Source organism: Empidonax traillii, unplaced genomic scaffold (genome assembly GCF_003031625.1).
Source record: "Empidonax traillii isolate 1590-97213 ecotype Southwest subspecies unplaced genomic scaffold, ASM303162v1 scaffold983:size218742, whole genome shotgun sequence".
NCBI classification, from domain to species: domain Eukaryota; kingdom Metazoa; phylum Chordata; class Aves; order Passeriformes; family Tyrannidae; genus Empidonax; species Empidonax traillii.
In genome coordinates, this window is record NW_020956176.1 from 53,329 (window position 1) to 68,208 (window position 14,880).

Genomic DNA, 14,880 nt, shown 5'->3' on the forward strand with positions numbered 1-14,880 from the left:
GAACCACCTCTAAATGATCCCCAGCTGTGCTGACTCCTTGCACAGCAGGGTGTTGATACTGGAAAACAGTTTGGTGCTTTTGTTTCTTTTTCGAAGTCCTGACCCACTGTGAATTTTTATTGGTAAGTCATTAAATAGCCTTATCCTCCCACAGCAGGAACTGGAATTGTCCCAGTTTAATTAAATAAGCCAGTGCAGTAGTGTGCTCTCGTTTTAGGAAATCTGCAGTTGGGGAAGATCTTCAGTCTACTAGGGATGAGAATGGGAAGACTGCTGTCAGCCTACAGCAGGATGCTGGAAGGCAGTGAAAAACGCTATTCCTGCATAGATGCTTTTCCAAGGACACTCCTCCATAGCTGTAATGGAAGATAAATGAAGGGAACAATTGCCAGTATTGCACTGTAATTCTGATGAGTCATTTCACACTACCATATGTTGTTGTATCCCTGTGGCAGAGGGAAGGGGATCAGTGCGAGCAGAGGAAATGTGGGAAAAGTGTGTGATTGTGGGAGGGAGGTAGGCCACAGTTGCAAAACAGCTGTCTGGAAAGCTTTATGCCTGAATTGTTGCATATGAGATAGTGAGGAGTGTGTTGTAGTGCTGAAGTCTCCTAAATATACATAAACAGGCTGATGGAATGAGCTGGCGGTCTGTAAGTGGAAGGTGACAAGAGCAAGAGTAACTGGGAAACAACCTTGATCCCTTTTCTAAGAAAAGGTGGATAGCTACCTCCATGAAAGAAAAACTCACCTAAACAAAATCAGGGAAGAAGCAACAAGTTAGTTTACATGGGACAAGCTCTGTAGAAGGAGGAATCAGCAGATTTTCTTTGGTACTGTCCTGAAGACATCCGGTTTACAGTACAGCACCATCTTATTTTGGTGTAAAAAAGAGCAAGCAGAGTCACAGACTACATATCTATGTGAGCAGCTTTTCAGCAGCTCAAATGAGTGTTGAAAAGGAAGGACAAAAATGTTCCTAAGAATGACTCTAAAAGAGTACTTAGCATGTAAGAGTGAAGGCAGCAAGACCACTAAGCACACTAAGTTACTGTAAATAGAAGATGTGAAATGTCAAGGAGTTTAGGTTGTGTGTAAGAGATAGGTGAAAAAAAGCATGTGTGTCTTCTAATAAGAAGGGTGAATGAGAAAAGAAATGAGATCAGAATTAATTTTTCTTCTTTATTTTTTTATTACTTTTGGTCTTTCTAAAAATGATAAACTATGTCCAAATATGTAGTGCTCTTGGTATTTGCTGCCAGGTATCAAGAGGCAAACACAGTAAAGGATCCTAAGGCAAATGAGATGTACTCAAGTCAGGCTAGACTGATGAAATTTTTTCTGAGTGCATAGGAGCCAAGAAAAACAATCTCCAAACCATTAACAAGCTTCTTTGAAAACTCCTAGAGGAAGCTTGAAGTCCCAGGGGATCGGTAAAAGGCAGATGTGGTATTTGCCTTTAGAAAGGAGGTAGGCCAGGAGTTTATGTGCCAGTCAACATAATTTCAATTAGGATTAGAATTCCAAATGCTCTTGATAGATTGAAAGAATAGCCTGAAATCAATAAAAAGGGATATGTTAAAAGACAGGTGCAAATTACACAAGACGGAGAAAAAGAGTCTGATTTATGTATACCGATGGTAAATAGCTGCTAAGGTGACAATACTGCAGAAGAAGAATCTGGGGTTATAGTGGACTGCAAATATAGTGGGATTCATTACCTTCATTGAGCTGGAAGAAAGGGCAAATGTCACTTGCAGCCTCATTAATGGGAATGTCAGTTGTAAGACAGAAATAATTACTGTGCTTAGCTGAGAATGCCAAAGCCTCGAGAGGACTGTGGCACTGGTTTGGACACCTCACTCTGTAGAAGGCAGGAACACAGTGAAGAAAAGAAGGAAAGGAAGAGAAATAAAAGTTTTAGAAATCCTAATCTGGTTGAAAGGCAAAATCTTCAACCACATAAATCATAATGATAAATAGGACAACTAGTAGTTATCGGTGTGTGCTTTTTAAGGGTAAAAGGAAATGTAACCATCTTGGTTTGTAGCAAGAGTAGTTTTCAGGAGGAAGACTTGCTCATGGCAAGGGCAGTTTAGCCCTGGAGCCAGTACCCTGCCACCAGAACTACAAAATTCCTTGTCAGCTGCTAAGAGCCATGTATACAGACACCAGCTGAGGACAGTCACAGTAGGCTCGGTCACACTGCAAGTCACAGAACGGGCTTTATTGTTCCCTGGTTGCTTCCTGGTCAACCTTACCATGATGATGTTGGTCATAAGTAACATGCATTATTTTCAAACTCAGAGATTAGACCTCTTCTCCGAGGCCACGTTGCCTTCCACATCTGCAATTGTTCTGCCCAGAACAATGCATATGGGGCAGGAAATCTGGGATGCAGAGCAGGAACGAATGCGTCCTCCACCTGCACTTTGGACACCTCATGACTGTGTAGCTCCTTATCTGGGGGCATGTGCACTTAGCCTACATGTGACTGAAGCATCTGGTCAAGCAGGGCAAACACATGGATGGTTGTGTTTTGTTTCTAGAAATTATTTAAGAGATACCCTGGCCTGATGTTTTGGAGTTTCAAGTGCTGACAATTGCCATTAACTTCTGCAAGGGCCAAGGGTAAACATGCAGCACTTCTGCCAACAGTAGGTCACTGTTCTAAACCTTGTGCCATAATGAGAAGTATTTGTCTGCAAGGGCAAATTTTGTAGTTGTTATTTGTGTTATTTTGAATTATTTTAACTGTTATAGGAGAGAAAATTTAGTGCAGGTGAAATAAATCTGGCATTGACTCTGCAGGTCTCCTAAGGCTTGTATCTTATTGGAATTGCTACTTGGAAGTAAGGCAACGCCTTTTTACAGAAGTTCCTCTGTAGGAAGAATGAATTTAAAGGATCTATCTGTGAATCCTGCTTTTCAGCACAACGACCCAAGATTCTAATATAGACTCTAATCCATAATAGAATTAGATTAATCTAGCTACTACAATACTGATTCTCCTGTATAAAACTGAAGTAGATTCAAGAGCACAGAAGGTATTTGCACTGGAAAAGCTGATCAAACATTCTCCTTGAGTAATGCTGTTGAGGAGCTGTTGCTCATAGGTGACTAAAACAACTTGTAAAAGAGTAAAATGAAATGCAGAAGACTAAACCAGAAGCCATTCCCTCTGCTCTTAAGGCAATATGCTGATGTTCCAGCCATGCATCATCTGGAACATTGTCTGTTCTTACTGGTTTTTGCATCAGACTCTCACATCTCTGGGAAAGCATGGGAATTTCTACTTTGTGTGAAAAGGCAGAAGAATTTCACCTTAAAAAAATAATTCACATCTGTATTTGTGCTGTTTTCACTTGCTTGAGGATTTAGAGGAAAAAAAATCCCAACCAGCTACATTCCCTGTTTACAGAAAAATCCATAAAGCAATATTGCATCTCAGCTCTTTCCTGACTCCTGCAATCTCTCCTAGCTGCTTCCTAAAAGTGCTGCTAGTGCAAAAATAACCAAAGAAATCTTAAGACCTACAGAAGCTTGTAGCACTGACATAACCTACAAGCCTGGATGAGTTGTATTTTATTAATATGTTCAGCTTGAGGCAGAGTCCACTCCCCTCTCAGAGATATTGTTGATCAGTGTAAAGTGCCACTTTCCAACCGGGAGCTGTTCTGAATAGTTGTATGTCACTGACTGTGGTTTCCCTGCCTACACAGACAAATGTCAAATAATAATGTTACCAGTGATGCTACCAGGCATAAAAGGCACTAAGAGAAATCTTTTCTATCTACTTCTCTGGGTTATCAAACTTTTTTCAAACAAAGTCTTGGGGGCAGAAACTGTGGACTTGTTTGAATACTTAGAATTATTATTGTGTATTTTTGAGAGCAGTGTATATTTTTTCCATTTTCATATAGATTTCTAAGTTCTGGAAAATCGTAATTTATGTGATGATTCTCCTGCATTTTTCACATAACATGTGCGACTAAGTTCCTGTGAGGTGATGCTGGTCTAAAGTACTGGAGGAACTTTTCATTTCAGCTAAAAAGGCTGCTGGGTTATGTAGATGCAGAAGTAGTTTATCCCTACACTATTATGGCTGTGTTAAAGAGAAATTAGGCTGCTGTTAGAAATGGCAGTTATGTGAAGACCTGATTTTCTTACATGTAATTACTGTTAGAGAAAAATCAGTCTTCAAAGGTGGATCATTCTCTATCCATGGTCATAGTTTTAGATGTGGTTTCAAAGTACTCAGTTTTTTTCAGTTTACTGGCATTTTTAGCCTAAGACCTAAGGTCTTTTAGACAACTGTCATCTATTCTTGTGTCCATGTCACAGAATGATTCACTAAGAGCTTTCTGTTGATAGAAATTCCCTGGGTTATCTCGCTCCATAACAGCACATGGAGTCCTGCTGGTATACTGAGTAATAATGTAGCTGCTGGATGGAAAATTTATCCTCATCTTCTGTCCCTGATCGTGAGATAAGGACATTCCTTGTATATGCAAGGAGAATGTTTTCTTTCTCCTCCCCTGTTCTCATTTTAAAAACAGTGGGCCGTTTTCACATCTGTAAGTTCTATGAAGTGCTGCTGTAGATTCTCACATTTGGTAATGTTTCTGGAGATGTCAGGTCTTGTGCAGAGAGACAGGGACTTGGGCGTTGTGCTCTTCTGTGTCCAAACTGCTGGTGTTTGCAACATCACCTCTCCTAACAAGCACACCCGTCCAGGGTTTGAGCTGCAGGTGGTTGCATACCTGTACGATGTGCTGGATAGCCATGTCTGGCAGAGGCCCTCAGGAAGCAGGAGGGTCAAAGCTCTGTGCCGTAACAGAGGATGCCCCAGCAAGCACAACTCTTCTCACATTTGACTCCTCCTGTGCACTGTGTGATGCGAAGCAAAAGGATAGCACAGAAATGAGGTCTGGTAAACGTGTTTACCAAAACTCAGATTGTTTCACAATGGGCAGCGTTCCAACAAGTATTGGTACTATTTATTTGGAAGCCCTTTAACTGAAGACTTGATTTTTCTTAAACAACCACTGGTGGTTGCTCTTACAGCAACAAATCATTGCAAAGGACCCCAAGTACATTTTCTTTTTTTTCTTTAGCAGAGGAAAAACTTTCTGTAAATTGTATATGGCCCCATGGTCATATATGCACTCATATGGATGAGTGCATGGACTGGGTTCAGAGAAAATCGAGTTTTCTGGATTCCAGCTGATAAATTACTCAATTTTTTTTTCAACATGGCTCCAGCAGAACTCCATTTTGGCACCATAATCTTTTGCTTACAAATAACCCCTGTCATTCACTGTAAGGCAGCACTATGGTGGTATGGGAGGGAAAGGAAAGGCTTGTCTCAGAGCTGCACAGATTGATTTAATTTTTTTTCCCCTCTTCATATTTGCTGCTTACTCAGGTCATTTCTCAAAGTATTATTAACTGAAAAATGTAAAAGAAATTATTCTTGTGCAGTGTATCTGAAAAAAACTTAAGGGAAGGACTTTGAAACTGGTGTAAAATGGAAGAAGTATTTGTCCATATAAATTCTAAATAGAGAACCATTATTTTTGAAAATTTTATTTGATGATAAATCAGTAAAAAAACATGGTTTCATCTTGTAATCTCCAAGACTTCGATGCATTTTCTTTGATCAGTTGAACAAAGTCCCTAAGTATTCTAGCCAAATTTTTCTTCAAAAATGTAAGTACATTTTGTGTTTATAAGGGATACAAAAAGTGATGCTGCTTGAAATATTTAAGTGACCTAAAAGTGTAAATCATATTTACACGAACAACTTGAAATTTGGAAACATAAATGGTGCGGTCAGCATGAGACCTCCTCTGCTGTGGTGAGTCAACAGGGGAAGATGGAGAGCAGTTTGGTCTTTATACCCCTTTAATCATCTACTGAAAGTGAGATCATGACTTGTTTTTGCTGGGAAGTAGACTGAGACCACAAACTCATTCCATTTCATATAAATCACCAATTTATTATAAAGTAACAGCTTTTTGTCTCTTTAATGGGAATTTGCTTTTAGGTAATGTTAGGCAAAGCATCATATCCCCACACTAATATTGTATTTTCTCTTTATTTGATGCAAATTTGATGTAGAAAAGTGCAACCAGCAAACATGCCTTTTTTTTTTTTTTTTCTTTTTCAACTTTCTGTAGGAGTTCTTCATATTTTCTGCAGAGCTGGGAGAAAAATGTGAAGCAATAAGTGAGAAATTGGTGCATCTGGAAGATCAATTGCAAAGTTCCACCTGCAGAGTTGATGAAGGAGTTATTCATATCCTTTTTGCTATAGCTATAGATATGTATCAATCTATGTAAGTATGTACATGAAATACTTGCCTTTCAGATTCATATGGAATGCTAGTTCTTATTGTGGATTTGATACATTAAGAACAGAAGAATTAATTGTTTTGCTGAAATGGGCATTTTTGTTTCCTACAGTGCATTTTCACTGTGGTCTGAGCCATCTTTAATTGACTGAAATAGAAATTAGTTCTTTGTAAATTGAGATTAGGCAATGAAAAGCCTTTATTTTACTGTTAAAATCCTTTTGTTTGTAATGCTCATATAAGTAAAAACATGATGTGCCAAAGGCTGCATGGATACAAGTGTTCATGCACCTGCATTTCCTGACATGATTTAACTAAATTAAATATTACATTATTGACTCAAATTGTATATGTTGTCACATATAGTTTGGGGGTTTTTAATTTTTAAAAAAGTGGGTAACAGATGTATCGTGTGGCATCCTACACAATTTAATCTGCCTCTAATACTGCAGTGGAAATAACCAGATGAGATGTTGTCTTATGCACCCTTATCTCTCTCTGTGCTTCATCTCTCAGTATTTTTTTTTAAGATTGTTAACCTTTATGAGGCATTCATTGGGAATTTTTTAAAATTTCAAAATTTAAGAGCAGGGATTTTTTTTTTTTATTTAATTTGTAACTTTCATAGGAAAAACGTATCATGAAAGAGACCTTGTTCTTCTGAGAAAGGGTAAAGAGAATAAGAACCAGTGTGGCCAGAAAAGATGAGAATACTTAACTGGTAAGTTTTTTTGTGAAGGAAAGGTGTCAGTCAAGGGAATAATGATGAAAGATTAATAAATTCAGGTTGGAGAGATTAGCAAAGGAGCCCTTGCAGAAACCTGAAGGTGAGTTAAGGTGATGATGGTACTAGAAAGGATTCAGCTCCTACTAAGCTAAGGTGGGGATAGTTTAAAGAAAGGAGAAAGAATAGTGTGTGGAAATACCACTGTGTTTTAAGTAATTTGGCAAGTCATTGCAAAATTCCTACGTTAAAAGCTTGATTTGTTTAAAGATATCAGAAGGATAAACTTTAGGGGCATGTGGAGGGGAGAATGGAGCTGGGGCAAAGTTGCATCAGAGGGGACAAAATCCAGTCAGTAATTTGTTACTCCTTCAAATCTTTCTTTTCTAAGCATTTCAATATACAGACAATATATAGAAAGATTCGACATTCTTTTAATTATATTTACAGTGCACATGCTTGGTTGTGTGTACAGCATCTAATTCCCTCTTCCCTTATGTATATTTACTCTTAAATGAGCTTTTCTTATTGGCCCTAATAGAAGAACAGTATTAAGGGTTGGAGTTACGAGTTCTTTGCAGGGGATTTAAATTAATAACCTTCTGAAAAGCCAGGTCTGATCATAGGTATAGTTTACTAGGTAAGGTAAAATAAGCTGGAAAACTGCATTTTTGCTTCCAGAAGATAATACACTGCAAGTAGGTAAAATAGTAGTATTTGTACTTTTTATGTAGTATGCCTATTTCTTCATAGCTGTTCAAACTGCAATAGTTAAAAATTAATCATTGGAATTTTCGGAAGTGTTATAGATTAGTCTTGTTTTAAGCCATGGTTGTCTGATAGAGATCTGATTTCCTCTATCAGTGAAATTCAGCTCACGTTATCTAAATACAGAAATGCACACTGTGTGATATCCTGGTCCTAGTATGACCATCAGTCACAAAATAAGAAACCATGTTTAATACATAGGGACATACAAAGAAGCAGTTTAGCGATTCAGCTACCCCTCATTAACATTCAGTTGCTATTTCAGAAGTAGCCCAGATCAATGTGCATAAAATGTTACCATCTGGTACATGTAACCACTGTGCTATCCTTCAAAAAGGAAAGAGAAAAATAGCTACCACAGTGCTATAGACCTGTAGATTGTTGTGGGGTTATTTAAATAAAAACTGCTCAGTGCCTATAAAATAAACTTTCACTCATTGGTAACTTGAATATATTTCAGGACCTAGTACTGAGATAAGATAAAACAATTAGCCTCAATAAAATATGGATGCTTAATAGATACATCTGTTGTTTGCATGGTAGTTTATTTGGTTTTAAATAATTTCCTATCACAGTAGTGGAAAATGATGCAGTCTTCATTAAAAATCTGTAGAACTCTGAGAGCACGAGCTTAAATATCTGAAACTGTAACGAAAGCAGGATAAGTTTTTCAAACTCTTGTTCACTGGTTATTTTCACCCTCCCCATCATCCCCCCAAAAGACTTCCTTACACATGAATGTAGCAAACTATTAGGTCAAAAATCTATCTGTGGGCTGCACAGATGTAAATTAGTCCTGTGGTCTGATTATTAAAAGACTTTCAGAGACTCCACTGAGAAAAATAAATTCATGATACTCTTGAGCCATTTGCCCATGTTTAGTGTGTGTCATAGCTTTGATTAATTATTAAGTTTGTATTAGAAGAAAAAACCCAGATGTCATTGTTTTTCATTCCGTGTTTTGATGGCATAGCACACGTAAATCAACCATGCTGCTTGTCATAATTGCCAACATGAACTGAACAAAGAAGAAATCTAGTGATATTTCTTGGTCCTGAGTATAGGCACAGACCCACTGGCGATTCTAATTTATTATTGAAATTGTTCACAGCAAACATTAAACTGTGCTTTTGTATAAAAAGCATCAAACAATGGCAGGGGGGAGGGTTGTTGGAGATCTCTGCAGCACTATGACAGATCTGCTAAATTCTACTTAGTATAACCAAATAAACCCACAAAACATTCAATTATGGTTAATCATTAGTGAGTGTATGAAAACAGTCCGCATCATTAATTGGAAAAACCAAAGGATGAGAGGTGACTTATTCTGGTGTCTGCAGAGCTGATTAGAGGTGTTACTCTACTGACAGTAAAGGCCTGGAATTCCCACTAAAATTAAATGGAGCCTATATTGCAATTTCACAGTCATTTTTCTTCTTAATTAGCAGTTACATTTTGATAGACAATTTGAATGCATGTAATAGTTTGTCCTCGGGAAAAGGCTTCATTGGAAGAAAACCTGACTGGAGTATTATTATAAAACCAATCTTCATTCCTTGCCCTAAAACAGACATTTTAATCGGCTGTTTTGAAAATGGAATTTTGTGCCTAAATGTTCGTTAAGCACTGCAGGTCACTCTGCTAACCTTTCACCTGTGTCATATGGCAGGCACTCATAACAAGCCTTGTTTTACACCAGAGAGTAGGTTTTCAACAGAATCGGGAGTGTAGAATTTAGCCTTGTCTGTACCTCACTGAGGAATCTCAACCTAGGTGAACTTGTAAGAGATTTTGGTATCCCACAAGACTGAGAGGTGGCAATGATACCCTCTTTGATCTTATTTTAGATGACAAAAGGGTGAGCCCTTCCCATGGTGAGTCACATTGAGAATCCATCTCAGTCTTTTACTGGGGAGCCCACAGCATCCAGGTGGGACCTCACTGGTGCTGAGTATAGTGAAAGTATCAGCTCCCTACACCTGCTGGCAGCATTTTCTTAATCCAGCCTGGGAGGCTCTGTCCCCCATGATCTTAAGGTCCTTTTCTGCAGAGCAACTTTCCAGCTGGCTGGCCACTTCATATGTAGTGGTGCCTGGGGTTAGAAAAGACACGTGCAGTTAGGTGCTGGTACATCTAGCAGAGTTTCTGTCTCCAGACACTGAAACTTTTAGCTGTTGGAAACAAAACCAATTAACCAATTTTAAAAATCCACAAAACCTCCTCAGTTATTTCTGTTCTTCAAGACAATTTCTTCTTCAGATGTCCAAAAATTGCTGTTTTTCTCCAAAATCCCATAGGCCCTTACCTCATCTCAGCAGTAGTCCTTGATTATCCTTCTAAGGTCTTTTGTCTTACAACATATACTCTTAGGTGCTAATCTTTCCTATAGGAATGCAATTGATTCATAATATCTACCTTTTGTCTCTCTACACATCTGTGCTGAGAGAGCAGGAGCTGCCTTGATGAGCCCATTTTTTCAAAAAATTAAGTCTCTAAAGTATTTAGATCTGCTTTTTATCTCCTTGTAAATCATGGATTCTCTCATGGTGCTCAAGTTTTTCAAAGAGAAGAAGTCAAGTAGGTGAAAAGCTTAGTGGAAGACAATGTTTAGAGCTGCAGTGTTGTTGAAATGGGTTGTGTCTGTGTGAAGTTGTACCCAAGTACTTTAATTTACTGCTTATGAGAAAGGGGAGAGATTTTGTCAGTTTTTCACAAGAAGACAGCAGAACCAGAATATATTCCTAGTTGAAACTTGGTTTTACTCCTTCCTTGGATATTGGCTCAATAATTGCAGCACTGGGCAGAGGATTTAAGCTTTAAGAACACCTTTGCATATGGACCCATGCAAAACTGTTATTTGAAGTTTTAAAATGGGGGAAGCTGTTTATCCAGATATAAACTTTGTATATGGATGGAGATTCCATGCTTAGCCATATGCCATGTATTTTGCATAGCCATAAAGGCTTGTTTGACAGTTACTTGTCTACAGATAATTGTGGTATTATTTATGAGGTTATTGGTTCTTGCTGTAGTTATCCAGTATCCAGTCATCTTTTTTATTGCTCCAGCTTCTGTTGGTTAGGAGTTTCTTTCCTTGTCTTCATCGTTTTTTTCCATCCTTCAAGATTTTCATCCACTGACAGTGAAACATTTCAATTTTGCTTTTTCTCTCAACCTGAAAAGAATTTTTTAATTGCTTGGGATATTACAAGTATCAGCATGTAGTCAGAGGCTACACATTAGAAGTAATTAAACTTCAGAGACTTCACGGTGTTCTTAAGCTGAAGAATTTCTGTTTTCCCAGTTAGATTTTCAGCAGAGCCTCATGATTAAGTTGCAGAGAGGTGGAGAGTCCAGGACCACTTATAAGAGGATAATAACTCTTACTTCAGAGAAGATGCAACACATAATTAATTTGTCCTTGTATGCTGCTTTGAGATTCTTGGATGGGAGAAGCTTTGTGTGTACTGCTGTTATTTGTAATCAGAGACAGAAAACCTTTAGATTAGCAGAACTACCTAGAAATTAGAGGTATGCACAAATAGTAAGAGCAAAACATCATAGTAAATGCATGTAAATGCACAAAGATAAAATTTTGAGGAATTGGTAAAAGAATCAAAAGTAGCCAAAACACTTTTTAAAGGCATAGTAATGACTTCCTGAAATAGAAGTGATTTTTGTAACTTTACCCCAGTCTACTCTAGTTGCAATTTTTCAAAAGGAGTGTCTTACTTTTTACAGTCTCATAACCTGAGGCTGTCTTTTTTTCTTGACACTGTATTGACATCAAGGGTCAAGTAAAACAACATTTCATAGTGTATGAGCTCTGTAAAGGATAAAGACTGTCCTTGTGCATTATCTTTTCTGTGCATTGTATTTTTGAAACCGAGTTGTTTCAGTCATCCTGTTTCACTTCCCTTGAAGTGAGGTTCTGAAATAGTTTCCTTTCCAGCAGTGTGCCATGAAATTATTTCAGTCTTTTGGAGTCCTTGCCCTTTAGCCATACCTGTACAGAAGGCCTCAGTGTGGTAAGGATGGACTCTAGGCCTTGTTCACAGAGACTTGGTCATTGGTTTAGCATTTCAGTAGGCTCTAATTTGCCTCTGCTTGCTTCCCTCTCCACATGGTGTAAGCTATGGAAGAGATAATAAGGCTCGTCTCATTGAGCTACACCCAGTCCTTGCACTCTCAACAATGAATAGCCTTGATGATGTAAGATTATCAGCAGAAAGGCCAATATATTGATAATACAAACTGCTTGTTCCCAGGAGAGGCTAGTCATAGAACAAAACCTGTGCTGCTTAGGAAGCCCAGCCACTTAAACGCTTGTGCATGTCAGCAGTTGCTACTATCTCCATTCGTGTCATCTGCCAGTCTGTTCACGGATGTACCCCTTGTATTCTAGTTGCCAGCACCTGACATCTTCCCTCTGTCATTGCGGAGCTGGGAAAGAGAGAAGTAGAAGGTATTTTTCAGAGATTGAGCCATTAGCCATCAGTTTCTTCCTGAATGCATTACAGGAAACCTGAACTAGACAGAGGCAAATAAAATGTAGAAAGCTCTTTCTTAACCAAATTAAGCATTTTATACTGTATTATTTCATACTTTTCAAGTGGCCTTCTTCCTTCTAATGCACAACAGTACAAGTTTGGTACTGCCCTCTCTGCTTTTCAACTTGTTCAAAGGATTGCCTGTGGAATCTCATATAGCTTTATATTTGTGTGTTCTGCACCACAATTATATTGATAATTGAGTTAACATTAAAGGTTTCTGGAGGTAAGTAAGTGGAGCAGAAACACTTTCTCTGCTATAAGCTCATTTTGCTTCTTACCTAGATTCCCACCCTGCCTCGCATAGCACACGCTGCTAAGCTCACTAATGCCACACAAGCTGCAGTCACTTGGCTTACGTTTCAGACTGTTCCCACTGCCCTGTTACCTTCACCTGGGGTCTGATCCACCCAGGTCTGTGTCTCTGTCTTAAAAATCACCCAGCTCACAGCTCATCGAGCTCACAGCTTGTGCTGCTGTCTCCATGGTAAAATTTCTTTATCTCCTTCCTTCCCATGAAAACAGTATCCCCCATCCCCTCCCTTTTTTAAAGTGCTAAATAATGCTATTTGAGAACTTGAGCTTGCCTGGATTTTTCTTTTGAAAGCAAGTGTGAGAAATGTATTAATGTTTAATCCAAACAATTTGGAAGAAGCTGAAGCTACAATTAGATAGCCATGGCCATCTGTCGAGAGCAGCAGAACAAGAATTTACTTAATAACTTGGAAAGAGAACAGGGACTGCCAATCACCTATAGATTATTCCTTAATAAAGCTTGCACAGTCTCTGCAGAGGGAGATCCAGGTAGTGAAGGAGACACTCCAGACCGTGCTTGTGCAACTTCAGTCAGCCAAGGAGGCAGAAGAAAAGGCTGGAGACTTCCTCTGTGACAGCTGGTGTCCAGGAAAACAAGACTTGAAGGAATAATGAGCAGAAAGTGCTGGTAGGATAACATTAATTCACAAAGGGCTGCTTTTAGTAACTGAATACTGTTTTACTAAGCCTCAGGGATCTCTTCTCTCCTCTGCATAACTAATAACTAAATCAATTATGGAGAAATAGAGCCTGAAGGTCTATCATCAGAAGTACGCTAGGCAGCCTCACATGTTTTGGCACAGATTGGGAAACAGCTTTCAGAGCAGAGCAGCTCCTGTAAATGTGTAGATTACAAATTGATACATTTCAAGTGAGTCTGCAAAGTTGCCTTTAATGTCAGTGAAATGTTCTCCTTGAAGACTCATAAACAGTATCTCTCCCATGGATTTTTTTTTCCTGATTTAAAAATGCAGCATTAAAGCTGGAACAGCTAGTATTTCTTGGAAAATAGCTGTAAGAATAATAAGAACTTTTTTTTCTCTTTGGCTTTAAACAGCTTTCTTACACTGAATGTATTTTCACATTCCTGCCAATAATTAAATCAATAGGATGAAATTCAAGCTAACCAAGTTCTTTCAACTGAAATTTGGATCTCATTTACTCTGTGGTATTAAGTACAGTGGAGGTAACTAACAGCAGCCCCTATAGCAGTAGTTTAACTAGTTTTATTTAGGTATAAACTTGCTTTAGTATTAACAGGGGTTGTAAAGCAAAAAAAAAAGCCTATGTTGATATGTGTTCCTTACATTTAAATATTATATTAACAATAAGACATTTAAGTCTCCTTGTAAAGGTTACTACTATTACTTTGATCTTCCTTATAAATGTAAGAAGGAATGGAGATTTTTTTGCAAGACACTTCTATATATACATTTTTAAACGTGTATTTTTATAGGAAATAAAAGCAATGCTCAACTGAAGCCAACCATTATAAATTACCTCTATTTAGATCATTGTTCAAAATAGTTAATGCCTTAAAAAATTCATTGTATACCCTTACTTTGATACCAGTATATTTCAGTGTCATAAAAAATTCTGTTTCTGTCCTTCGTTCCAGAGGGAAAATTTAAAAAAAAAAAAAAACCACCAATGAATTGTTTTAAATCCAATAGATGAAGAAAATGTCTTGCAACTTAGTGCTGTACTTTTTTTGATACTGTTTTTCTGACACGTTTAGAATTCCTTTTCTCTGCTACTTCAATTACTCATTTTATAGTCACATTGTGAAGGTTTTTAGCGGATTCCGAAGGTCACTGTACTACTTGCCCAGTAAGATTGTGTGCATTCTTGTGTGTGCTTAAATATTAGTTGAAACTTCTACCTCAATGTTACGTACATAAGGAATGAAGAAAAAAAGTGCCAGGCAGCTGAGACATACAACAGGATTATAATTGCCTGCAGGAGCATACAGTTGTCAAACCAGGGGAGCAGAGCTCGGGTGGTTTCTCTGGTCATAGGATCCTCTGGGTCTAATTACAACCCTGTAATTCAGACCTGACTTCTTGTGTAGTAAATGGGCCAGCATCCACGTTGCTGTAAAGACTCTTGGATCTTCAGCTTGCGTGGACTCTGCTACTGGGTTCCCCTCCTGTTTCAAATGGAGGTCTC

The 14,880-nt window shown here is 38.3% G+C and overlaps 1 protein-coding gene across 1 annotated transcript in view; it reads left to right on the forward strand.

Annotated features, from left to right (window-relative positions):
* LOC114067869 (disrupted in schizophrenia 1 protein-like) overlaps window positions 1-13,993 on the forward strand; it is a 42,296-nt gene extending 28,303 nt beyond the window's left edge. The window contains exons 4-5 of the mRNA XM_027903577.1: window positions 6,182-6,299; window positions 13,178-13,993. Coding sequence (XP_027759378.1) covers window positions 6,182-6,299; window positions 13,178-13,323 — 264 coding nt within the window. The 3' untranslated portion in view covers window positions 13,324-13,993. The remainder of the gene's footprint in view (window positions 1-6,181; window positions 6,300-13,177) is intronic.
* The last annotated feature ends 887 nt before the right edge of the window (window positions 13,994-14,880 follow it).